The 27,740-nt window shown below is 37.7% G+C and overlaps 1 protein-coding gene and 1 long non-coding RNA gene across 2 annotated transcripts; both read right to left on the bottom strand.

The window, feature by feature from the left end:
• Positions 1 to 723: 723 nt before the first annotated feature.
• Positions 724 to 27,093, bottom strand: LOC127838482 (peroxiredoxin-6-like). Its single transcript, XM_052366276.1, has 6 exons — positions 26,925 to 27,093; positions 21,267 to 21,423; positions 16,009 to 16,146; positions 10,476 to 10,549; positions 3,839 to 3,911; positions 724 to 1,420 (listed from the first exon to the last, which is right to left on the bottom strand). Exons 1-6 carry the CDS (start codon positions 27,029 to 27,031, stop codon positions 1,286 to 1,288), a joined length of 684 nt encoding a protein of 227 aa, XP_052222236.1. The 5' UTR covers positions 27,032 to 27,093; the 3' UTR covers positions 724 to 1,285.
• LOC127838492 (uncharacterized) lies at positions 16,648 to 17,313 on the bottom strand. Its single transcript, XR_008029831.1, has 2 exons — positions 17,060 to 17,313; positions 16,648 to 16,897 (listed from the first exon to the last, which is right to left on the bottom strand). It is a non-coding gene; the product is annotated as an uncharacterized LOC127838492 (long non-coding RNA).
• Positions 27,094 to 27,740: the final 647 nt, after the last annotated feature.

Here is a 27,740-nt window from a genome sequence, read left to right as displayed (position 1 = left end):
TCCTCATGAGCATATAGAAATAATGTGTGTTAACAATCCTTGTAATCTACCTACTGAAAAATAAATGACTACATGCATATTTACCTAAATTTTCAAATAATCCTGCATAAAATTAAGGCTATTCCCAAACACTTGTGACATTGTAAATCATAATACGAGTACCGGTACAGTACACTGAACAAAAAAAGAAACTTTGCTACAAATGTCAAAATCTCCCTGTTTATGTGCTGTTACTAATGGACACTCGGTTATTGAAAACTCAACCAGATAATTGCAACTGATTTGTACAACCAACGCAACCTTTAAGGCAATTGTATTGAAACTTTTAAAATTCAAAACCTTAATTCAATCTTGTCACAGGTTAAGGGTTGTTTTTTGTTCACTATACGAGTCGTGTTCTGAGAAAACTGGGCATAATGCATGTGCGTAGTGTCGTCCGAGATTAGCCTGTGCAATCCGCACAGGCTAATCAGGGACGACACTTTCAGCCTAAATTGGATTTTTGCTAAGAAGAGACTTCATTTAAACGAAAAATGTAATAAAGGCGGAAAGTGTTGTCCCTGATTAGCCTGTGCAGACTGCACGGGCTAATCTGGGACGACACTTTACGCACATGCATTTTGCCCAATTTTCTCAAAACAAGACACTATGTTATTGATATTATGGTGGTCAGCCATGGGCTTTCATACAGATACATCTCTGGTTTGGAAGACATAAGACTAATAAGAGTAAATATTTATTTTTGCCAAAACCTTTTTCAATGTGAATCACATGACATTTGAGGTCATAGAAAATGGTAACACTGTAAATAAGTTAACACACTATGTAACATTATAAGTATATGTCTCTAAAAAAGACTTTTCAATGCAAATTCCTTGAAAAACAACCCTACTCGGAAAGATTCACGTAAAAACTATTTCAAAATACAATGCGTAATCTCATATTCTGCAAAACAGATGCTTTATGAGCCCTTGAATGAAATGTTCACAGCAAACTTTAATGTGCACTTGAATGCAATATTCACAGAAAACTTTCATGAGCAATTTAATGCAATATTCACAGAAAACTTTAATTAGCACTTTCATGCAATGTTCACAGAAAACTTAAATGAGCACTTTAATACAATATTCACAGAAAACTTTAATGAGCACTTCAATGCAATATTCACAGAAAACTTTAATAAGCACATCAATGCAATGTTCAAAGAAAAGAATATTTTCATAACTTGTAATTGTAGACTGATGAATAATATACATTGAAACTGGTCCCTGTTGATTCTTGAAGCTTATTTTGAAGGGTCAGGGGTGAACCTCATGTAACCCTTCCCAGAAGGCATTGTGCGAACCTCGACACCTTTCGGGAAAAGGGAGGATACTTCTTCCGGCTTAACAGTCGGTAACACCATGCACTTTTCACCACTCTGCAACATGTGTGTAAAACGAGTTATATTGGATGCTGCATTATAACGGAGTGTGTCATATTGGATTTACAGTGTATTGTGTCCAGAAGTCAATATTTGAAAAAGAAACATGACATACTATGCCAACAAATATCAATGATTTTACAGTATTTGAAGTTCTCCTGAATCAAAACATCCATGTGCTGACGTTCTTCTTTTACATTATTTATTCAAAAGTATTATTGCATGTAGATTTACAATTGTTATATAAATAATTGTTTATAAAAGTTCAGGAGAATATATTTAAAATTCTTAACTTAAAAAGCATCTTCAAACCAAAATACTGTCTGCTTCGGATATTATAACTACACAACGACAGTTTACTAAAAATTGTTTAAGGGAGGCAACTCATGTTGCCTTAATGAAACTCAGTGCACTTGTCTTGAAAGAGTTGTCTTTGCTAGCAATTAAAATATTGTTTGCTATGGCAAGCGAAGTGCACATTAATGTCTTAAACCAAGGTTTAACAGTTAACTATATAGTTAACAGACTTTGAACCCGTGTTCAAAGTGCCGTTTGCACATTAATTCCTTAAACCAGGGTTCAAGACTTTGAACCGCGGTTCAAAGTGTGTCTAAAAATAGATACAAATCTGTTATCTGAGAAAACAGAGCTTAAACCACAATTAGAAGGTAAATGCAGCGGCTTCATTGGTCATCTCTTAACTATGGGGTTAAGAGACTTTGAACTGCGATTCAGAGTCTTAAATTGCGGTTTAGAGGCGCGGAATGCACATTAATTATTAAAACAGTTAACTATATAGTTAAAAAACTTTGAACCCGAGTTAAAAGTGCCGTTTGCACATTAATTCCTCTCTTAACTATAGGGTTAAGAGACATTGAATTGTGGTTCAAAGTCTGAAACTGCGGTTCAAAGTCTGAAACTGCGGTTCAAAGTTTTAAACTGGGGTTAAGACGCGCGCAATGCACATTAATTATTTAACGGTTAACTATAGGGTTAAGAGACTTTGAACCCGAGTCCAAAGTGCCGTTTGCACATTTATTCCTTAAAACCAAGTTCAAGAGTTTGAACCGCGGTTCAAAGTGTGTCTAAAAATAGATACAAAGCTATTATCTACATAATTCAGAGACAACCAATCAGCGGAGCTTAAACCACAATTAGAAGGCAAATGTCAAGATTTCATTGGTCGTTTCTTAACTATAGAGTTAAGAGACTTTGAACTGCAGTTCAAAGTCATGAACCCGGGTTTAAGGAATTAATGCGCAAACGGCACTTTAACGCAGGTTCAAAGTCTCTTAACTATATAGTTAACTGTTTAACCGTGGTTTAAGACAATAATGAGCACTTCGCTTGCCATAGTTTGCCTTGGTGTAAGAAATCAAGAATATGTTTCAGTAAGGTGCATGAAATTTTAAAAATATATACTTTTTATGAGCTGGCAGGATATTTTCTTTCTTATTTAGTAGGGAGCATTATGAGGACTCATCCATCCAGAAAATATTAAATATATAAAACAATAATTTAAACAGTTTTTTTCCTATAATGTAACACCAGAATATTTTAATTGATATTAAATGTTTTCTCAAAAATACCCTCAAAATATTTTACCCCAAGGAAATGGGCAAAAAACTCAATGCCCCTCCCTTTTCCTAAATTAATATCTACTAATCCGTAAAAAAATCCAAATTTGAAAAAAAAAAGACAATTTTTTTAAAGAAAATATATTTAAACAAGACTATTGCCAAGCAATATATGTTCCCTACTGGCTTCACCATTGTTGGATTTTTTTATTTTTTGCCATAGCAACCAGAATTTTTTATGTAGGAACAAAATGAAATGTCCATATTGCCATTTATCCATGTTTCAATTTTCATGAAAAGATATGAAGAACTTTTAAAGTTATCACAGGATCAAGAAAAGTGTGACAGACAGACTAACAGACAGACAGACGCACAGAGCGCAAACCATAAGTCCCCTCCCGTGAAACCAGTAGGGGACAATAACATCTAACAAATTATATAACTTTATGTAATTATAGAATTTGAACAAGTTCCCAACCCCAATATTGCATTTTTTCCTAGAAATGCCAGGAAAAGACCTGCTGTGAGATTCCTAAGAAGTGAAAAAGGTCCTAGATAATACTTTCAGCAGTTAACTCTTTCTCACTCAGAAGCAAAGTTAAAATGGCTATGTACAAACAGCATAAAACCAGAACAGCCTGCGAGTATCTATTCAGGTTTAATGCTGTTTGCTGCTTATCAGTATCTTAGGGTTGGAAATGAATCTTTTAAACTTGAATATAGTAAGAAAGGTCTTCAATTAAATTTAACTTTCTATGGGACTACAAATACGTCAAAATATGTATTAAAGCGGAAAGGGTTAACTGTCAGTGAAAACAAGACACATCAAGACACCTACCGTCCAGTTGGCTGGCGTGGCCACCTTTTTGTACATGGTCAGCTGCAGTGAGTCCACCACACGCAGGAGTTCACTGCAATGGAACAAGAATGTGATGTCATAGGCTTATCAGGGACACCTGAACTTGATTTTTGTTTAGAAAAAAATTTCATTTAAACAACAAATTACATACAAGCTGAAAGTGTCGTCCCTTATGTAGATGTGAAAGGCTAATATGGGACGACACCGTAGGCGCATGCATTAAGCCCTGTTTTCCCAAAGTGAGGCTTGTTTGGATTTGTTGCAGTTTTCAACAGTATTTAATTAACCTACTCACAATTTGCCTGGGAAAGCCAGTTTACCAGTACTTAATGCATCTAATAAGACCAGTAACAGCCATTCTTGAATCAGAGCTAGAGGGGAGACATGATTTGAGCCTTGTTCTGAGAAAACTGGGCATAGTGCATGTGCGTAAAGTGTCGGCCTCACAGGCTAATCTGGGACGACACTTTCTGCTTTTATGACATTTTTTGCTTAAATGAATTCCTTCTAAGCAAAAATCCGATTTAGGCGGAAAGTGTCGTCCCTGATTAACCTGTTCAGACTGCACAGGCTAATTTGGGACGAAACTTTACACACATGCATTATGCCCATTTTGTCAGATTGTGACTCATTTCATGACCGATCTCTACACAAATTATGTGCCAAGCCAGGGGTCTGACACACAATCCCTGACACTGTTCAGTGCTCTACTGACTCGTCCATCTGGCCAAACTACCAGCAGAGATTTTAAGTTACATGGGTTCTCTTTTACCCTTAAAAGTGTAGTATAGGTTCAGTGTTTTATCATTAAAATAATTAACATCATGCATAGCTTGAGAGCAATATGAACTTAACATCATGTCAGGCCACTCCAATCATGCCAGGTCAATACAAAGCGGTGTAAACAAATTATTCTTACTAATCTTTACCCAGAATTCACTTAACTACAGGATTAAACTCAGCTTTTCAGTGTTTGAACGCGTCAGTGAGTTAATTTCTTTGAAGACAATGACTTTAAAAGAATCAATGACTTAACTGACTTAGATGAAAACAAGATGTGTTTGTGAAACACAATGTCCCCCTATATGATGTTTGACCTTGTAGGATGACCTTGACATTGTGAAGGATGACCTTGACCTTTCACCACTCAAAATGTGCAGCTCCATGAGATACACATGCATGCCAAATATCAAGTTGCTATCTTCAATATTGCAAAAGTATTCATAAAATAAGCGATTTGGGCCACATATATTTGATCTCTGACCTTGAAGGATGACCTTGACCTTGACCTTTCACCACTCAAAATGCGCAGCTCCATGACATGCACATGCATGCCTAATATCAAGTTGCTATCTTCAATATTGCAAAAGTATTTATAAAATAAGCGATTAGGGCCACATTCATTTGACCTCTGACCTTGAAGGATGACCTTGACCTTTCACCACTCAAAATGTGCAGCTCCATGAGATACACATGCATGCCAAATATCAAGTTGCTATCATCAATATTGCAAAAGTATTCATAAAATGAGCGATTTTGGCCACATATATTTGACCTCTGACCTTGAAGGATGACCTTGACCTTGACCTTTCACCACTCAAAATGTGCAGCTTCATGAGATACACATGCATGCCAAATATGAAGTTGCTATCTTCAATATAGCAAAAGTTATTGCAAAATGTTAAAGTTGGTGCAAACAGACAGACAGACCAACAGACCAACAGACAGACCAACAGACAGGGCAAAAACAATATGTCCCCCACTACTATAGTGGGGGACATAAAAAACACAACTACCCTATATAGGACAAGATGGCTAAAGGTCCTACGGCCCACACCTGAGACCCAAAGGATCTTTCATGTTTTGAACTGGTATTCTTTCCCTATATAAAATTGCCCTGTACCCAGCCATGATTGTTCAACAGGCCAGAACCATTATGAATTTAGTTCCGATGTTCTTAGAACAAATGTTCTGACCAACAAGTATCATGAAGAACGGATAATAAATGTGGCCTCTATAGTGTTCACAAGGTAAATGTTGAACTTTGACCATGGGCATGGCAGGACAGACAAAGTAATCACAATAGCTCACCCTGAGTATATTATGCTCAGACGAGCTTAAAAATGAGTATTCTGAACATAAATATGCAGCAAATTCCCAATATTTTACATAGATATAAGAATAAATGAGATGTGAAAAAGGGGTTTAATGCATGTGCGTGAAGTGTTGTCCCAGATTAGCCTGTGCAGTCCCCACAGGCTAATCAGGGACAAAACTTTCCACCTAACATTTATTTTGCTAAGATTAGAGACTTTCTTTAAACAAAAAATATCATAAAAGCGGAAAGTGTCGTCCCTGATAAGTCTGTGCGGACTGCACAGGTTAATCTGGGATGACACTTTACGCACATGCATTAAACCACTTTTTCACAAAGCACAGCCAAAATTTAATTTGTAAAATGTGAACACAACATGGTCAGTGTTTCAGGACTATAATCATGCTCAACTATTAATACCTCTATGTCATGTGATATGGGTATTTTTTAGCAACTGAACAAAATGACAAACAAGGAAATGTAAAAACTTAAGCCGAATACCATCAACAGTGTTTTTTGTTCAAATTTGGCATTCCCAATGGAAACAAGAGTGCCAAACTGTCACAAGATACGCCCGTTTTAAGACTTTGGACAACTTGATAACTTTACCATGACCCATATTTGAACTTGACCTACATATCATCTAGACACAACTTCTGACCAAAGTTGGTGAAGATCTGATGAAAACTACTTCAATTAGAGAGCAGACACCATGCTAAATGCTTGAAATGCACTACGGGACCTCGTGACCTAGTTTTTAACCTGGCAAGACCCATATTTGAACTTGACCTACATGTAGATATTGTCTAGACACAACTTCTGACCAAAGTTGGTGAAGATCGGATGAAAACTACTTCAATTAGAGAGCACTTGCTAAATGCTTGAAATGGTTTAAGTGACCCTGTGACCTAGTTTTTGACCTGGAATGACCCATATTCCAACTTGACCTAAATACTGTCTAGATACAACTTCTGACCAAGTTTGGTGAAGATTGGATGAAAACTACTTCAATTAGAGAGTGGACACCATGCTAAATGCTTGAAATGCACTAAGTGACCCTGTGACCTAGTTTTTGACCCAGCATGACCCATATTCGAACTTGACCTAGATATTGTCTAGATACAACTTCTGACCAAGTTTGGTGAAGATCGGATGAATACAATTTGAATTAGAGTCCGGACAAAGTGGCGCCGTTGAAAATGCACTAATTGACCCTATGACCTAGTTTTTGACCCGGCATGACCCATATTCGAACTTGGCCTATATATCAACTAGATGCAACTGCTGACCAAGTTTGGTGAAGATCGGATGAATACAATTTGAAATAGAGTCCGGACAAAGTGGCCCCTTTGAAAATGCACTTATTGACCCTATGACCTAGTTTTTGACCCGGCATGACCCATATTCGAACTTGGCCTAGATATCAACTAGATGCAACTGCTGACCAAGTTTGGTGAAGATCGGATGAATACAATTTGAATTAGAGTCCGGACAAAGTGATGCCTTCCGCCCGCCGCCAGCCGCCCGCCCGCCGCCAAGGGGTTTCACATAATACGTCCCGTATTTATACGGGCGTATAAAAAGTATACATTTTTCCCAAGTGGGACCTCCAAATTCCCTATTGAAGGTTTCCAAAGGAGTCTAAACATGTCATTCATCTCCAAATCCAGGTCCATAAGTCGACCCTTTGAAAATATAATATTGAAATTACTTTTATTATCAAATTTAAATTGTTTTGAAGCATACAATCAACAACCTGAATTTCCCAATTTGAGTCAAAATAGACTATATTTCCCAATCCAAAGGGACCCAGTCCCATTCCCAAAATGGTGAAAATGGTGAAACAAGAGCACCGCCTTGCGGGTGCAGACCGCTCATCTATTTTCTTTTTAAAGGTGAAGGGACTCTCATTTTCAATCACAAAGGAGGGAGGGGTGGAGTGAAGAGCGGTGCATTGTGTGGGGGTGTGGACATTTATTACATTTTCTTCCAAAAATGCGAAAAAAGGAAAAAAAAAATCGGGGGGGTGGGGGGGGGGGGTGGGGGGGTGGGGGGGGTGGGGGGGGGGGATTCTTGGGTGCGATGGTTGGACGGTATTTCAAACATAAAATAATAAAAATAAATATTTGTGTTTTTTAACCGTTTCATAAAAAAAATGGGGGGGGGGGGGCGAGGTGGGGGGGTATAGTGTGAGGGTGTGGTGGTAATTTGTGAGATGATCTTAAAAAAAAAAAAAAAAAAATAGGGGGGGGGGGATTCGGGTGGGGGGAGGGGGGGTGGGGGGGGATTCTTGGGTGCGATGGTTGGACGGTATTTCAAACATAAAATAATCAAAATAAATAGTTTTGTTTTTTAACCGTTTAAAAAAAAATTGGGGAGGGGGTGGGGTGGGGGGGGGGGGTATAGTGTGAGGGTGTGGTGGTCATTTGTGAGATGATCTTAAAAAAAAAAAAAAAAAAAAAAAAAAAAAAAAAATAGGGGGGGGGGTTGTGGGGGGGGGGGGGGGGCACGGGCGATGGTTTGGGTGGAGTCTATTGTGGTATGTCAGGTAAGAGTAGTTTTGTCAAAGTATCAATCAAATCTAATCATAAATAAAGAAGTTATGGCAATTTTAGAGAAATTTAATAATTTGACCTTGAGAGTCAAGGTCATTCAAAGGTCAAGGTAAAATTCAACTTGCCAGGTACAGTAACCTCATGATAGCATGAAAGTATTTGAAGTTTGAAAGCAATAGCCTTGATACTTAAGAAGTAAAGTGGATCGAAACACAAAATTTAACCATATATTCAAAGTTACTAAGTCAAAAAAGGGCCATAATTCCGTAAAAATGACATCCAGAGTTATGCAACTTGTCCTTTTACTGTACCCTTATGATAGTTTGCGAGTGTTCCAAGAATGATAGCAATATCTATGATACTTTAGGGGTAAAGTGGACCAAAACACAAAACTTAACCAAACTTTCAATTTTCTAAGTATAAAGGGCCCATAATTCCGTCCAAATGCCAGTCAGAGTTACATAACTTTGCCTGCACAGTCCCCTTACGGTAGTTAGTAAGTGTTGCAAGTATGAAAGCAATAGCTTTGATACTTAAGGAATAAAATGGACCTTAACACAAAACTTAACCAAAATTTTCAATTTTCTAAGTATAAAAAGGGCACATAATTCTGTCAAAATGAAAGCCAGAGTTATCTCACTTTGCGTGCCCAGTCCCCTCATGATAGTAAGTAAGTGTACCAAGTTTGAATGCAATAGCATTGATACTTTCTGAAAAAAGTGGACCTAAACGCAAAACTTAACCAAAATTTTCAATTTTCTAAGTATAAAAAGGGCACATAATTCAGTCAAAATGCACGCCAGAGTTATCTAACTTTGCCTGCCCAGTCCCCTCATGATAGTAAGTAAGTGTACCAAGTTTGAATGCAATAGCATTGATACTTTCTGAGAAAAGTGGACCTAAACGCAAAACTTAACCGGACGCCGACGCCGACGCCGACGCCGACGCCGACGCCAAGGTGATGACAATAGCTCATAATTTTTTTTCAAAAAATAGATGAGCTAAAAAACAACATTGATCAGGGCATAATATGGCATAAAATATGAATGTTTCGCTCAACAAGTTTTTACTATTGAATAAGACCCATGCAACTTCTGAGAGATGAGTGAGTTGCCTAGCTACATCTATTCAGTGACTTTTGTGCTTATATTAAAACCTGCCGCGCAATGAGTTGGTACATTGGTTAATTATTTAGGAAATGATTACACGTCATATATAACCTGAAAATAGCATATTCTTACTTCTGAAGTAAAATACATGAAATCCTCAAACATTTCAATACTAATGAAATACATGTGAACAAACTAAATTTCAACATGCTTAGTTTTAACCTGTTTACTTTAGCTTGATTGAAAGCCAGAGGCTAATTGACCCATTTATGCCTAGCGTCTAGAAAAAAAGGCCTTGGCAAACAGCGTGGACCCAGATGTGACGCCGCATGAGGGTCTGCGTTGTTTGCTTAAAGGAATTTCTGTAAGAAATATTCTAAATAAAGAAATAAATATACTAGACATCCCTAATTTTGGAAATAAATTGATCCTATTTAGAAGGATGGGAGAGTCCACTAGGCATAAATGTGTTAAAACAGCATCAAGTCAGTTTCCTGGGCAGAACCAGTACTTGCAATTTTGGGGGAAATCTAAAGGAGCCGCGTGTAAAGTGTCGTCCCAGATTAGCCTGCAAGGACTAATCAGGGACGACACTTTCCGCTTTAATCGTATTTTTAGTTTCAAGCAAGTCCTTCCTTACTGAAAATCAAGTTTAGGCAGAAAGTTTCGTCCCTGATTAGCCTGTGAGAACTGCACAGGCTAAACTTGGAGAACTCTTAAAGCACATGCATTAAGCCCAGTTTTCTCAGAACAAGGATCTAAAGAATAGAGCTCCAACGGTGGGGATGTAACCCTTGCCCTCTTGGTGACTAGGTGGACAACATATCCACTATGCCACAATGACCTTTTTTACTTACTCAAAGTTTCTGCCAGTTGTTGCAGGGTAAAGCATGGACAGTTTAAGTTTGAAATCTGGTCCAACAATGAAAACCTGAAAGACAAAAGGAATATTAAAATTCATATCTTGAAAAGTCAAAAGTCAACAAGATGCGTTTGTGAAACACAATGTCCCCCTATATGACGTTTGACCTTGTAGGATGGCCTTGACCTTGAACCTTCACCACTCAAAATGTGCAGCTCCATGAGATACACATGCATTTCAAATATAAAATTGCTAGCTTCAATATTGCAGAAGTGACATTACATGAGCAATTTAGACCCATATATTTGACCTTGAAGGATGACCTTGACCTTGACCTTTCACCACTCAAAATGTGCAGCTCCATGAGATACACATGCATGCCAAATATAAAGTTGCTATCTTCAATATTGCAAAAGTATTCATAAAATAAGCGATTTGGGCCACATATATTTGACCTCTGACCTTGAAGAATGACCTTGACCTTGACCTTTCACCACTCAAAATGTGCAGCTCCATGAGATACACATGCATGCCAAATATCAAGTTGCTATCTTCAATATTGCAAAAGTACTCATAAAATGAGCGATTTTGGTAACATATATTTGACCTCTGACAATGAAGGATGACCTTGACCTTGACCTTTCACCACTCAAAATGTGCAGCTCCATGAGATACACATGCATGCCAAATATCAAGTTGCTATCTTGAATATTGAAATACTGCAAAAGCGTACATTAAATTAGCGATTTTGACCCATATATTTGACCTTTGACCTTGAAGGATGACCTTGACCTTGAGCTTTCACCACTCAAAATGTGAAGCTCCATGAGATACATATGCATGCCAAATATCAAGTTGCTATCTTCAATATTGCAAAAGTTATTGCAAATGTTAAAGTTGGCGCAAACAGACAGACAGACAGACAGACAGACAGACCAACAGACAGGGCAAAAACAATATGTCCCCCACTACTATAGTGGGGGACATAAAAATATTTATTATATAGTAAACATTAATGGCTGATGGTGAAAAAGATTGTGTGTGTTTATCGGTTTTCATACATAAATACGCATTCACACTCAACCTTAAAAATGTAAGAATTCTTAAATATTGAAGACTGAAATAAAATAACAGCCTATATCTACCATAACAGCATATCAAAATTGGTGTTTTTATATTAAAAGAGACTTGTTCACCAATTGTATTTTTTTCACCCTTTATATTTTAACTAACAAATCTATAATATTTTGAAAAGCCGTAACTCTGCACAGCAAGAAAAACAAGAAGGCCATTTGCCCTCAGGCGCTCACCTAAGACCCAAAGGAACTAGACTAGACTATTCTGAAAAGCGCGTTCTGATTCATGAAGATTGGACCAAAAAAAGGTGACTTCTACAGTGTTAACATGTTGTTTGTTTAAATCTGACATAGTGACCTAGTTTTTGAGCTCACATGACCCAGTTTCAATCACAACCAAGCTTTCATTCATTAAACCAGAAGAATGTTCGAACTTGACCAAGAAGTCATGAGAACAATTGTTTTGACTAAGTTTCAATTAGATTGCACAAAATGCCCGAGCCCCTGGTGACCATGTTTTTCAACAGACCGTAACCAATAATTTTAACTGATCCAAGATATAATTATAACTTGTGTTATGTATAAGTTTCATTAAGATTGGACGATAAATCGCCCCATTAGTGCAGAAGGCAAGTAATTTCAATGTCACGTGGATGGTACCCTTTTGCACCAAGGGGCAAAATATGACTTGTAGAGTGCTAACAAGGTTTTACTATAGCCATAAAAGGAAAACTGCTCCCTGGCAGCGGGCCATGTCTTCCAACCAACCAAAACCATTTTGAAACTCATCCAAGACATCATTGGGACACACTTTCTGACTCAGTTTCATGAAGATTGGACAATATATGTGGTCTCTAGAGTGTTAACAGGGTACATGTTGACGCCACACGTTGCAGGAAAAGTCCTCCATGAGCACAATGTGCTAAACTCAGCTCAAAAGTTGAATTTAAACAAGAGTACCGCCTTGCGGGTGCAGACCGCTCATTTATTTTCTTTTTAAAGGTGAAGGGACTCTCATTTTCAATCACAAAGGAGGGAGGGGTGGAGTGAAGAGGGGTGTATGGTGTGGGGGTGTGGACATTTATTACATTATTTTCCAAAAATGCGAGGGGGGGGGGAACGATTCTTGGGTGCGATGGTTGGACGGTATTTCAAACATAAAATAATAAAAAAAAATATTTGTGATTTGTGTTTTTAACCGTTTCAAAAAAAAAAAACAATTGATGATCGGGGGGGGGAGGGTATAGTGTGAGGGTGTGGTGGTCATTTGTGAGATGATCTTAAAAAAAAAAAATTAGGGGGGGTATTCGGGTGGGGGGAGGGGGGGGGGGATTCTTGGGTGCGATGGTTGGACGGTATTTCAAACATAAAATAATAATAAAAAAAAATTGTGTTTTTTTACCGTTAAAAAAAATGGGGGGGGGATGGGGTGGGGGGGGGTATAGTGTGAGGGTGTGGTGGTCATTTGTGAGATGTTAAAAAAAAAAAATTAGGGGGAGGGTGTCGGGGGGGGGAGGGCACGGGGGATGGTTTGGGTGAAGTCTATTGTGGTATGTCAGGTAAGAGTAGTTTTGTCAAAGTATCAATCAAATCTAATCATAAATAAAGAAGTTATGGCAATTTTAGCAAAATTTAATAATTTGACCTTGAGAGTCAAGGTCATTCAAAGGTCAAGGTAAATTCAACTTGCCAGGTACAGTAACCTCATGATAGCATGAAAGAATTTGAAGTTTGAAAGCAATAGCCTTGATACTTAAGAAGTAAAGTGGATCGAAACACAAAATTTAACCATATATTCAAAGTTACTAAGTCAAAAAAGGGCCATAATTCCGTAAAAATGACAACCAGAGTTATGCAACTTGTCCTTTTACTGTACCCTTATGATAGTTTGCGAGTGTTCCAAGTATGAAAGCAATATCTATGATACTTTAGGGGTAAAGTGGACCAAAACACAAAACTTAACCAAATTTTCAATTTTCTAAGTATAAAGGGCCCATAATTCCCTCCAAATGCCAGTCAGAGTTACATAACTTTGCCTGCACAGTCCCCTTATGATAGTTAATAAGTGTTGCAAGTATGAAAGCAATAGTTTTGATACTGTAGGAATAAAGTGGACCTAAACACAAAACTTACAACACATTTTCAATTTTCTAAGTATAAAAAGGGCACATAATTCTGTCAAAATGCCAGTCAGAGTTACATTACTTTGCCTGCACAGTCCCCTTATGATAGTAAGTAAGTGTTGCAAGTATGAAAGCAATAGCTTTGATACTTACAGAATAAAATGGACCTAAACACAAAACTTAACCAAAATTTTCAATTTTCTAAGTATAAAAAGGGCACATAATTCTGTCAAAATGCATGCCAGAGTTATCTAACTTTGCCTGCCCAGTCCCCTCATGATAGGAAGTAAGTGTACCAAGTTTGAATGCAATAGCATTGATACTTTCTGAGAAAAGTGGACCTAAACACAAAACTTAACCAACATTTTCAAATTTCTAAGTATAAAAAGGGCACATAATTCTGTCAAAATGCACGCCAGAGTTATCTAACTTTGCCTGCCCAGTCCCCTCATGATAGGAAGTAAGTGTACCAAGTTTGAATGCAATAGCATTGATACTTTCTGAGAAAAGTGGACCTAAACGCAAAACTTAACCGGACGCTGACGCCAAGGTGATAACAGTAGCTCATAATTTTTTTTTTAAAATAGATGAGCTAAAAATGCCTTCCCTACGATTTAAACCTCTCATGGGCTTTCATGTTCAATATTGAAATACAACAGTATAATAGTATTCAACGTATTTTCCAAATTGTCAACGAAAATCGTTACAAACGCTTTATTATTCTACCTATTTTTTAATGATGATTATCCATTACTGAACCAATATTTATAACAATTGTGTTAGTCATGGGTGTTATTTTGCTTGTTCAAGCTTAATGTATACATTCTTTTTGAATAAATCAGAATCAGCTTTAAAATCAGTTTTAAAATAATTGTTTTACAGAACTGTTAACAAGTCCCTAATAAACATATGGTAAGCTAAGCAAGTTTTGTCAGCCTTAACCCTTTGCATGCTGGGAAATTTGTCGTCTGCTAAAATGTTGTCTGCTGAATTTCTAAAATAAGCATTTTCTTCGATTTTTTTCAAAGAATATTATCAGAATAGCAAACAGTTTGGATCCTGATGAGATGCCACGTTCTGTGGCGTCTCATCTGGATCCAAACTGTTTGCAAAGGCCTTCAAAATTCGGTTCCCGCACTGAAAGGGTTAAGACAAGACAAAGATTGGGATGCATCAACCATAGGACCACTCTACACAGCTGTCTCTACCTGCATATTGCATTAGATTGCCATAGCCTTTCATTATCACTAACCAGGTTCATGTACTCTTTAATTCCACACTTAAAATGTGTTCTATATTTATACTTGGTTTTGGTTTTGTTCCGTGAACTTTATTCCTGACATAAATATCACCAAAATATTAAGTAATGAGATAGCCTTCAGACTATGTAACACAGTCCAGATTTCTAAATCATTGAGTTAAGTCTGGTGTAACACAGGCTTGCTAAAGTAACCCTTTTCATGGATTTATTTTACTATATAAAAGTTTGACAGTGTTGTACTCAAAAAGTACAAATGTTGTTAATTTCACCTATTTTCATTTTGGATTGTGGGTTGTAGAAGTTCTAAAATGTTTGTTTTCCACACTATACTTTTATTGCAATATTAAATAGCTAATCCTGTAGAAACAGGCTTAACCCTTGCCCACTCAGAAGCAAATTGAAAATGGCTATGTGTAAATAGCATAAATCCCGAACAGCCTGCGAATTACTCGCAGTCAGTTAAGGTGATATGCTGTTTGCTGCTCATCAGTATCCAAGGGTTGACAATGAAGCCTTTGACACCTGAATTAAGTAGTGAAAGTATTTAATTAAATGTTACTTTCTAAGGAACAACAACTGCGCGAAAGGGCGTTTCTGAGTGGTAAAGGGTTAGGAGATGTTTAGAAACAAGGGCCAACTGCCAGTACAAAACAAGTGTATTGCAGACTGCACAGGCTAATCAGGGACAAATCTTTCTGCTTTTTTTCAATTGTTCGTTAAATTAAAGGAAATCTCTTCTCAACAAAAATTTAGTTTAGGCAGAAAGTTGCACTGGCTAATCTGGACTACACTTAACACACCTGTAACCCTTTTTGCGCTGGAAACGAATTTTAAAGGCCTTTGCAAACAGTTTGGATCAAGATCAGACGCCACAAAACATGGTATCTGATCAGAATCCAAACTGTTTGCTATTCTGATAGTGGTCTTTGAAAAAAAAAAGTGAAGAAAATGATGATTTTAGAAATTCAGAAGACACCAATTTAGCAGACGACAAATATCCCAGCATGCAAAGGGTTAAGTCCAGTTTTCCAGAACGAGGCTTAATAAACGAACAAGAGATCAATGTACCGCTCTGCAGGTGAGGGGCAGCCCTGCGGCAGTTCTCTCATCGGGGTCAAGCATGCCCAGCTGTACTGCCAGCTCCCTTTTAGGGTCTGCGATGATAGGGAAATTGAACTTGGTGGCCCCTCCAAAGTCTGCAACATCCTGCAGAATAAGAGGTGTGTAATGGTTCTGAATTATAAAGAGAAGTCGTGCATTATAATTGTTCATGTTTAACCCTAATTTAAACACATACATATTGAAATCTTCCAGTGAGCAACTTAATGGTTGGGAATAACAGAGAATTGTGAATAATAATTGTTCAATTTTAACCCTAGTTTAAACACATCAATACATAATTATTGCAATCTTCCGACAAAACGTCACAGTTGGATATTTCATAGAGAAGTTGTGCATAATCATTGTATTCTTAAGTCTCAACACATATTTAAATATTTTTATCCTCAAGTGTGATTGTGCATTTTGTCAACATGTGAAAATATTATTGCCCAAGTTGCAGTTAAAAATAAATCATTTCTGCCTCTAAATAAAACTTTCAGTAAATGGTCAGGAGGTTTTGATAACATTGAGAACAAGGGACAAAATTGTCACAAAACCAGGTTTTCATTGTGAAAAAAAAATCTGATAAAGGGAGAAAACTCAAACTGAACTTTTGAAATGACCAAAAAAAATTAACCCCCTTTGTAATTTTTTTTTTTTTTTTAAATCTATTTTTAGTCGTGGCGACCTTGACATTGGAGATATTGACGTGATTCTTTCGTGGGACACACCGTCCCATGATGGTGAACAAATGTGCCAAATGATTTTAAAATCTCACAATGAATGACATAGTTATGGCCAGGACAAGCTCATTTATGGCCATTTTTGACCTTTGAACTCAAAGTGTGACCTTGACCTTGGAGATATCGACGTAATTATTTCGCGCGACACACCGTCCAATGATGGTGAACAAATGTGCCAAATGATTTTAAAATCTGACGATGAACGACATAGTTATGGCTCGGACAAGCTCATTTATGGCCATTTTTGACCTTTGAACTCAAAGTGTGACCTTGACCTTGGAGATATCGACGTAATTATTTCGCGCTACACACCGTCCAATGATGGTGAACAAATGTGCCAAATGATTTTAAAATCTGACAATGAACGACATAGTTATGGCCCGGACAAGCTTATTCCGCCAGCCCGCCAGCCCGCCAGCCCGCCAGCCAGCCAGCCAGCCCGCCAGCCAGCCAGCCCGCCAGCCAGCCAGCCCGCCCGCATTCGCCAATCTAATAACCAGTTTTTTCCTTCTGAAAACCTGGTTAATAAGATGAACAACATTTATATTTTGTTCTTAGTAAAAGGGGCTCAAGCTATGTTTGTCTTGTAGTTTGAACCTGTACAGCAAATATGCAGAGTTTGCATCTCGATTTGTACAAAGACACTTTGTTGAAATGCAAACAATAATTTGTTTGATAATTTAAGCGAAACTTAAAAGTGCAAATGACAATAAAGAAAACCATGCTGCAAACAACAGCTAACTTTAGTCGGATAGTATAGGATAGTAGGCTATAGTTTCCTAACAGCAATGAAAAATACCCAACACAACAATTTAATTGACATTTATTTGTAACGCTTGAGTCAGTTTGCTGTGCATTTACCACTGAAATTCAATACTGTATATTTTGGGCAGGACAGGTTAAATCACCAGCCTAAAAAATACTACAATCTGCTGGCTTTTTATCAGACATTCCTTTCTTATATGTGTCATGTTTGCAATTATATCAAGGGCTAGTTTTAAAAACAGGTGAAGTAAAAAATAACAATCGTTTGACCATGAATGTAACTTTGACATTGGACCTAGGTGATGTGACTTGCTCGCTACATTCCATGTAATCATGCTTACCATATCTGCGTAAAGCCCCATAAACACTTAAAATCAACAAATATTTTGTAAACTATTTTGTAAAATAAAGTAAACCCATAACAAATAGGTATTCCTTATAGCAATATTCAAAATTACATTAGATGTGGTCTGGTAACATAGATTTACAAAGATACCAAATGTTTGTGTTTATTTTTATGGGACAATATATACAATTTTAATTTTCAGTGACACTATCTGAAGATATCATATATTTGTTGATTTTAAGTGTTGATGGGGCTTAGTGACAAAAAGACTTTCTATATTTAGAAATAGTGAACTTGTTAAACACACACTTTTTTACCTTAAGTTGTGAATAAAAAGTAGGTGCACATTATACAATAATATTTTGTTTGCTATATGCATACAATGTTCAAGTGTTTTTTTATACTTAAAATATGTTTTTGAGATTTCATCGCCTAAAAAATTCAAGTTCAAGGTTTATTTAAGTGCACTGAATACAAAATAAAGTACAGTAAAGCAAAATACCAACAAAACAGGCGCTGAAAGGTGATTCCAACTACATTTAAAGGGTCTGTTTACATGTAAAGGCCACATCCCCAAGCAAAATGTTAACCATAGGCTTGTTGAATTTCACCAGCCAATAATTGTCCATCAATGCCCGAGTTGATGGGTTTATATTTGGTAAACAATTAAAGCAATTAGGCCATCCTTAAAAAATTGTTTGTTTGGCATAACCCGACCCAGGTAAATTTGGGTGGGTCGGTACATGAAGGTAGGGATTTTATTTTTTTTTAGTAATTTTTTTTCTGACATTGAACTCTGACATATACCAAACTGAAATGTAATTATCAAATAAAGCTCCAAGACTTCTGCCTCATGAAAGGAATTGGTAAAGATTTTTCTGCACCGTCCGTATCACCGCATGTGTATTCCTAAGTCTATTTTTTCTATAAAGAACTTGGAAAATATAATTTAAATCGACGAAAATTCTTTACCCGAAAACGACAGACCGAAATTTTTTATGCATTTTGCACATGAAATAAAATGTGCATATCGTTTGACTACAGAAAATGAAAACAAGTAACAGGGCAAATACGTAATTAATATACTTTGTGGTTGACATATTACTTTACAATAGCATAGTTTGTGAGTAAAAAACAACAAAGTAATTATAACATTTAATTTCAATCAAGAACAGAAAGGTGCAACATCTTCGACATGTTACTAATTATTTAATTATCATCCTTTAATTCAGATAGATAGTCGGTAGAAATTTGTAAAGTGATAAGCTAACAAATAATTTATTGAGTGTTACGCTTCTTTTCATTTGCTTATTTTTTATTTTTTTTTAATACGACTTTTGCCAACGGCCGTTATATTGTAGGCAGACGACAATATCAACTGTGTATTCCATTATCTGCGCATGAATGACCCAATATTACCCGATAGCGAATTCAATGTTGATTGGCCAGCTACCATATGCGCTTCAAATTGTTCATGAAAACAAAGAGAAAATAGTTTTAAAAAACACTGGATTAAAATGGCGGATGTTTTCAATGAAATTTAACGAGATTTAAGCATATTCGCAAATTATAATTTTCTTGAGCCAAATTTGCTATACTTTCGCAAATGGCGAACGACAGCGCGAGCCCTGTTATAGTGAGCATTTATTCCAATAATAACACGTTCGCAATGCTCGCGCTGTTGTTCACCATTTGAGTCATTTGCGAAACTATTGAGAATTTGGCTCAAGAAAAATCTAAATTGCGAAAATGCGAAAAAACGGAAAATCTAGTAAAATTTCGTTGAAAACATCCGCCATTTTAATCCGGACTGGTTTTCTATATTTGTCTCTTTGTTTCAATGAAAGTGTTCGCAATTCGAACAGTGAACGAAACCCGGTCTGTACCCGATTAGACATTGCTTGACCTTGTTGTTAATGAAGTGCACATGGTAGCTGGCCAATCAGCATTGAGCTCGCTTACACATGACATGACGTTGTCGAATGATACGTGAGAACGGGTGGAGCTATCGGATAATATTGGGTCATTCATGCGCAGATGTTGTATAATTTGAATACACATTTAATATCGCCATCAGCCTCCAAAATAGCGACCGGTCGGAAAGTCATATAAAGAGATAAGCAAATGAAACAAAAACGTGACAATACCCGTCAATAAATATTTCTAAGCTGACCACTGTTAATCTTTCTACCGAATTTTTACCGATCTGAATTAAAGAGTGATAATTAAATAATTAGTCATATGGCGATAATATTACACATCTCTGCCAGTTGCCGAATTGAATTGAACGGTGATAATAAATTAATTTGTTTTCTTACTCCTAAACTATCCTGAACGACAGCAGCGTATTTTAATTAAAGGGATACGAGAAAAACAGGAGCAGTTTAATTGTATTTAAAAACTAAATAATCGCATATGCATATGTCAAATAAATAGGCGACTCAAATAAATACCGGTTCGCGTTTTGTTCATTGCTATCTCCTTGAAAAAGCATTCAATTAAATGATGCAAATAACCGGAAAGGATAAAAAGCGGAAAGGAAAAATTTAGCGGAAAGAAGTTTCAGCGAGCAAAAAAAAAATTTCGTGGAAAGTAACAAAAAAAAATTCAGTCGGGCCAATTTTAGTGGGTCGGTCGGGTTATGCCAAACAAAGGAATTTTTAAGGATGGCCTTAGATGTATACTCCAATATATTTACTGTAAACCATTAAGGTGTTCTTATAAATTTCTGTCTAAAGTTTAGTCTGGTTGACCTGGCATTATAACAGACAACACACAGCTACAAAACAAGGGTTTCTTTCACCATTTTGGGTATGCGTTCGTGCCCAATGGATTGAGAAAATTGTATTTATTGGGGAAAAGGTTTTGTAGTTTTGTTTTTGCATTCAAATTATTTAAAATTAAGGACACAAATCTCTCCACTTGACATTATTAGATCTACTTAGGTTCAACTTCTTAAGCTATAAGGAAAATTAACTTGATGTTATAATAAAAAAAAATTAACTTTTTTTTCAATTGGAAATTTGAGGCAGTCTTTTGGCAAGAATAAACATTGGGAATGGGGAAAAATTGAGGCTCAAAATTTGACCACAAAACATTTAACAAAAATGTGTCATAAACACAATGCCCCCTACTGCGTTGCTTTGAAGCCATATATTTGACCTATGACCTTGAAGGATAACCATGACCTTTTTACCACTCAAATTGTGCAGCTCCATGAGATACATGTGCATGCCAAAAATCAAGTTGCTATCTTCAATATTGCAAAAGTTATGGGCAATGTTAAAGTTTTCGGACGGACGGACAGACTGACGGACAGTTCAACTGCTATATGTCACCCTACCCGGGACATAAAAACACTGAATACTCACCTTAGACCATCCCTGGTGGCTGGTCACATCATCACAGGACAGAGCTATCAGCTTCACCTTGCGTTTGGCGAAGTCATCCACCATGTTGTTGGCCATTCCGAGTTCCGTCGTGCAGACGGGCGTGTAGTCTGCAGGGTGGGAGAACAGGATGGCCCATCTGGAAAGGATATATATAAGCTTATATTTCACAACAAGAACTAAGGGGAGTCTATTAAAGCACCATCAAAAGAGGGGAGTCCATTTGAAGCATCTTGAGTTGAGGCCGGTATATAATTAGCATTATGAAATGAGACAAGTCTATTATTAGTATCTTGAAATGAAGACAGTCTATTGTAACCATCTTGAAATGAGGACAGTTTATTATTAATATCTTGAAGAGAGGGCAGTTTTTTAAGCCAATGGAAATAAGGAAAATTAATGTTTGGCATTTTTGAATGACGGCTGAGTACTGGTGCTGTTTTGAATAAATGAAATCTTGTCAGAGTTTTGTTTTTAGAGGTCAGTGACCTTGACCTTTGACCTAGTGACCCCAAAATGGGTGTGGCATGTAGAACTCATCAAGGTGCATCTACTTAGATGCACTTTGTTTTTAGAGCCCATGTTCAAAGGGTTAACAAAATGTAAATGTTTTAGCATGACGCCAGAAGATGAGCTGGCTATGAAAATATCCGAGGTAAAAATCACTTTGAGACCCTTAATAATGACCTTTACCTTTGAGGAAGGGGATGTACATTAGTGCCACGTTATTCTTAAATACATTAATATATGACAGAGTTGTTCAGGTAAATTGATACACCTAACAAAATATAATATTTGTTAAAGTCTACAATATAAGGTACAGCGGTGATAAAGATCCCTCAACTTATCAAATTGGGCAGCATAAATTGAAAGAAAATGCAAATAGGCCATTATTACTATCAAACTAACAGAAGGACAAACAAGATGCGTTTGTGAAACACAATGTCCCCCTAATATGATGTTTGATTTTAAAGGATGACCTTGACCTTGTGTAGGATGACCTTGACCTTTCACCACTCAAAATGTGTAGCTCCATGAGATACACATGCATGTCAAATGTCAAGTTGCTATATTGAATATTGCAAAAGTATTCATAAAATAAGCGATTTGGGCCACATATATTTGACCTCTGACCTTGAAGTATGACCTTGACCTTGACCTTTCACCACTCAAAATGTGCAGCTCCATGAGATGCACATGCAAGCCAAATATCAAGTTGCTATCTTCAATATTGCAAAAGTATTTATAAAATAAGCGATTTGGGCCACATATATTTGACCTCCGACCTTGAAGGATGACCTTGACCTTGACCTTTCACCACTCAAAATGTGCAGCTCCATGAGATTCACATGCATGCCAAATAGACAGACAGACAGACAGAACAACAGACAGACCAACGGACAGGGCAAAAACAATATGTCCCCCACTACTATAGTGGGGGACATAAAAAATAAGACAACTTTAGTGCAGTCACATACAACAAGCATTTGGCTACCATGTAGTAACATAAAAACATGGCAGGCATATCAGGTACATGTATCAGACAAGACCACAGATGATGGTATTCAATATCATGTAAAGCATTAAAGTTCAAGGTTTTCTTATCTCACGAGTTACTGGGACATGATAACCAGACCACTTTGTGGATAAAGTCTCTTCAAAATAAAAGGACTTCAAATATGATAAGATGGTTTAGTATTCCACGTAGTGGAAACAAAACAAGGTTTATTCAACTATCAACAAGACATGACAGACCATTTTCTAATTTAAAAAAAAACTAAACCACAAAAATACTTAAAAATTAATGATTACGCAGATTATTGTTAAATTAATTTTTTACTCTTAATGGAACAGCATGGCAGAAAGATACACAAACTCACTGTGGCCAACCATGCAAACAAACAATTTAAAAGTGCAATTCTTGAATCAGGCATACAGATGTAAGCTTCAAGGCCCAGTTTCACTATGTTGCCGGTAGAGCCCCGGTGCGTGATCCGGGATTTAACAGAATGGACCGCGGCTCTACCAGGATAAACCAGGGATGACCAGGATCAACCTCCAGGATGAACATCAGGAAGGACCGGCGACGACCAGCGTGGCACCAGGAACAACCGCGACGGCACCAGAAACAACTGCGACAGCACCGTAGCTCCACCAGGGCCGTACAGACCCCCGCAGAGCTGCTGCAACGCCTGGTTTGTCGACGGTGGTGCCCAGGTGGAGCCCAGGTGAATGCAGTCCAGGTATAGCTACGGTACATCGGTAAACTGGTGCTCTGCTGGGAGGCCACCAGCATTCACCGGGGCTCCGCCTGGGCATTACTGGGGACTACAGCAATTAAACCAGGGCACTGCCGTAGCTCTGATGGGATCCGATTCCGGCAAAGCCCTGGTGAGGGCTGGCGGAGTTACGGTAGACTGGGGCTCTGCCGGGACGCTGCTGGCTTTCACCGGGCTGCACCTGGGCATTACCAGCGACAACCTGGCTCAGCCGAGCTTCACAGCGTTAAATTTTTTCGACAAATCATTCCAGTTCTCACCGGTCTACCGGCGTTAGCAAACCGGGATGGACCAGGGCCCTACCGGCAATAGTTAGACTTGGATTTTAGGGTAACAAGTAGCTCACGCTACTAAACTTAAGCTGGGCTGATGCAAACAACAGATTATTCATCCAGGCTTATTATATTTAAAAAAAACTAGAGCTTTGTCACAGACGTGACGAATACCCCCACGTGCCGCATTGACACAAAATATTTTGCATGTTGTCTTTAAAAATAGCAGATGCCAGCTCAATGTTCAATATGCACTAAGTGACCCCGTGACCTAGTTTGTGACCCAGCATGGCCCATGTTCGAACTTGACCTACACATCATCTAGATACAACATCTGACCAAGTTGGGTGAAGCTGTGATGAAAACTACTTGAATTAGTAAGCGGACACCATGCTCAATGTTTCAAACGCAGTTAGTGACCCTGTGACCTAGTTTATGACCCTGCATGACCCATATTCGAACTTGACCTACACATCATCTAGATACAGCTTCTAACCAAGTTTGGTGAAGCTGTGATGAAAACTACTTGAATGAGAGAGCGGACAACATGCTCAATGTTTAAAACGCACTAAGTGACCCCGTGACCTAGTTTTTGACCCGGCATGATCCATATTTGAACTTGACCTAGATGCTATCTAGTTACAACTTCTGACCAACTTTGGTGAAGATCGGATGAAAACTACTTAAATTAGAGAGCGGACACCATGCTCAATGTTTTAAACGCACTAAGTGACCCCGTGACCTAGTTTTTAACCCGACATGAACCATATTCGAACTTGACCTAGACATCATCTGACTAGGTTTGGTGAAGATCCGATGAAAACTAATTGAACTAGAAATGGCGCGGCAGAGGCCGACGCGTATCCCCACGCCGAATGTTTGACCTAGGTGTGCCCCAGGGTTGGTAATGGGGCCATGCATAGCTGAGATTGACCATATTGTCATAAGAGAAGTTCAGTATCAATTTGAAGTGAATCGGTGTAGAAAAGAAGAAATTATAGTAAAAGGCAATTTTGGGTGGGTGTGGTCTATGTGGGCGGGGCCCCAGGGTTGGTAATGGGGCCATGCATAGTTGAGATTGACCGTATTGTCATAAGAGAGGTTCAGTATCAATTTGAAGTGAATCGGTGTAGAAATGAAGAAATTATAGTAAAAGGCAATTTTGGGTGGGTGTGGTCTATGTGGGCGGGGCGCCCCAGGGTTGGTAATGGGGCCATGCATAGTTGAGATTGACTGTATTGTCATAAAAGAAGTTCAATATCAATTTGAAGTGAATCGGTGTAGAAATGAAGAAATTATAGTAAAGGCAATTTTGGGTGGGTGTGGTCTATGTGGGCGGGGCCCCAGGGTTGGTTATGGGGCCATGCATAATTGAGATTGACCCTAATGTCATAAGAGAAGTTCAGTATCAATTTGAAGTGAATCCGTGTAGAAATGAAAAAATTATAGTAAATGGAATTTTTTGGTGGGTGTGGCCTATGTGGGCGGGCGCCCCAGGGTTGGGATTGGGGCCATGCATAGTTGAGATTGACCCTAATGTCATAACAAAAGTTCAGTATCAATTTGAAGTGAATCCGTGTAGAAATGAAAAAATTATAGTAAATGGAAATTTTTGGTGGGTGTGGCCTATGTGGGCGGGGCGCCCCAGGGTTGGGAATGGGGCCATGCATGGTTGAGATTGACCGTATTGTCATAAGAGAGGTCCAGTATCAATTTAAAGTGAATCGGTGTAGAAATAAAGAAGTAAATGTAAAATAACCTAAAAAAATGAGTGATAATTTCTGACGCAGCCCCACCCCAACCGCTATAACTTTTGACCCAGGGGTCAGATCAAAATTCCAAATAGTGCAGGGTCGCACATATGCTCATAGCTACCATGTGTGTAAGTTTCAAGGTTCTAGGGTTTTTAGTGTAGGAGGAGATAGTGGCCAGGACGGACGGACAGACGGACGGACGGCGGAGATAACCACAATATCCCCACCTTTTTTTCAAAAAGCGTGGGGATAATTAGAGAGCGGACACTGAATACGGACCAACTCACAGACTGACAGACAAGCTCCACCTATATACCCCCCTAAACTTTGTGTGTGGGGGTATAAAAATGAATATATTTAAAGAGAAAGGAAGCTCAAACCCCAGCTGAGGAATAACTCACTGCAAGGTATATTGGATTGCAGTCATATATAATGACTTCAAGATAAGATCTTTTACCTAATGCATACATTTTAGGCAACTATTTATCCAGCAACTCAGAAATATGCAACTTGTTGTATATCAAACTCATTGTTTGACATTTTAATTGTACTCTATTGGTACTTAATTTTTTTAATGACAGTTGAACCAGGGTCATCACAGTTTACATTGTGTATAACCATCTGTACACAGCTGGTTTATCATCTTACTTGCCACTCAGGTGATTTATAACAGCCCCACTACAAAATTTAAAAAGTATTGTGAATACGAAAATAAGCAAATGTTGTTACACACTGTGAATTTTAAAGTGCTGCAAGTTTTCAATAGCATCCAGCAAATGCTATAGTGTACTTTATGTCAACATTTTCTGGGTTCTGACCTGAATTGTCAGCTTTTAGTTTTAACATATTACTTTCTTTTGGCAAACACAGTGTACATGATAACATCAATCTAGTTCTAGCTACCATAACTTTAAATGTCGCTTTGTATGATTTTTGACTGGCACAACATTATAGGTATGTCAATACTATATAGACTGTATGCTTAAGCTACATCAATCATGCACGATGTCAGCTTTTGAAAAATATAATTTATATAATCCAGCTTCCTACTAACTACGGCAAATATCTGCAGGAGCCACGTGCATTAAGTGTGAACTTCAATGCACACAAGTCACAAGTAAATCACACACAACAGCGCAATAGCAATATAAAGAACATGTAAGCGACTAAACTTACGAAAACTAGCCACCTGCTATGCTCTGATAAATAACCTATTACAATACAACTGTGTGATAGGCTCATGCATGAAACGTGTAGTGTGTACTGCGCCAGCGGTTTTAAACGAAACTTATTATTTAAGATATATATACATGAGATAACGAAATGTTTTCTTACCCATCTTGTCCCACCCAATCGTGGAACTTTATGCTTTTCGCGCCTTCTTGTGGATCGAACACATCGGCATTGAAATTTGGAAAGACGTCACCTAAGTTAATTCCCATTTTGCCGGCTGCGCTTTCCGAACTCTAGTGAAGTATCGTCAGGCGATATCGCAATCGAGAGGTGATATCGGAAAACTTCGTTTATCTTCGTAAGCACGGGCAATACCGATTGGGGCCGATAGCATTATTCGGTACATTCCGTCACAACGATTTGTTCCGGAAATAGAGGAAGTTAATTTCATTCAAAAGCCGTGCAATGCATGGATAAAGCTGAACAATGTCGAACTATCGTGTTATTTTAACTACTTCATACTGATTAGTTTTAAAGAAAGTGTACAACTATTACAATATATATACAATATCATATTAGCAGTGCCGGCTTAAGCACAGGCAGCAAATCAAATCAAATCAATATTTATTTATTGTCGGTATGATATACAAACATTATAGCATAAGCTACAAATAGCTTTTGACCGACAGTATAACTGTCAGGACCAACGCGGTTGTTGTTGTTATGACTACAGTTTAAATAAATGTTTTTTTTTCGTTATGAACTGTAATTCTGAAATGAAGACAAGTAAAATAGCATTATATATTCAACTTCATATTCAATCACTTTTTCGATATAATTATAAATACGGTGTTAACACGCGAATGATAATTCAATTTTATTCCACGAGAATACAGTGTTGCAGGCTTAGTTAGTAGATATAGATCTACAAACAATAAATATCTTTAAAGAAGATAGTCCTTACTTAGAAATAAATGT

Source organism: Dreissena polymorpha, chromosome 7 (genome assembly GCF_020536995.1).
Source record: "Dreissena polymorpha isolate Duluth1 chromosome 7, UMN_Dpol_1.0, whole genome shotgun sequence".
NCBI classification, from domain to species: Eukaryota; Metazoa; Mollusca; class Bivalvia; order Myida; family Dreissenidae; genus Dreissena; species Dreissena polymorpha.
Note: the sequence above shows the minus strand (reverse complement) of the source record. Positions and strands in the feature narration are given on the sequence as shown.

Excerpts from the sequence above, each read along its gene's own strand:
- LOC127838482 (XM_052366276.1), bottom strand. The coding sequence starts at position 27,031 with ATGGGAATTAACTTAGGTGACGTCTTTCCAAATTTCAATGCCGATGTG. Across the intron at positions 21,424-26,924 it reads GATTGGGTGGGACAAGATGG|ATGGGCCATCCTGTTCTCCC; the intron begins GTAAGAAAACAT and ends TATCCTTTCCAG. Across the intron at positions 1,421-3,838 it reads CCACGCCAGCCAACTGGACG|AGTGGTGAAAAGTGCATGGT; the intron begins GTAGGTGTCTTG and ends CACATGTTGCAG.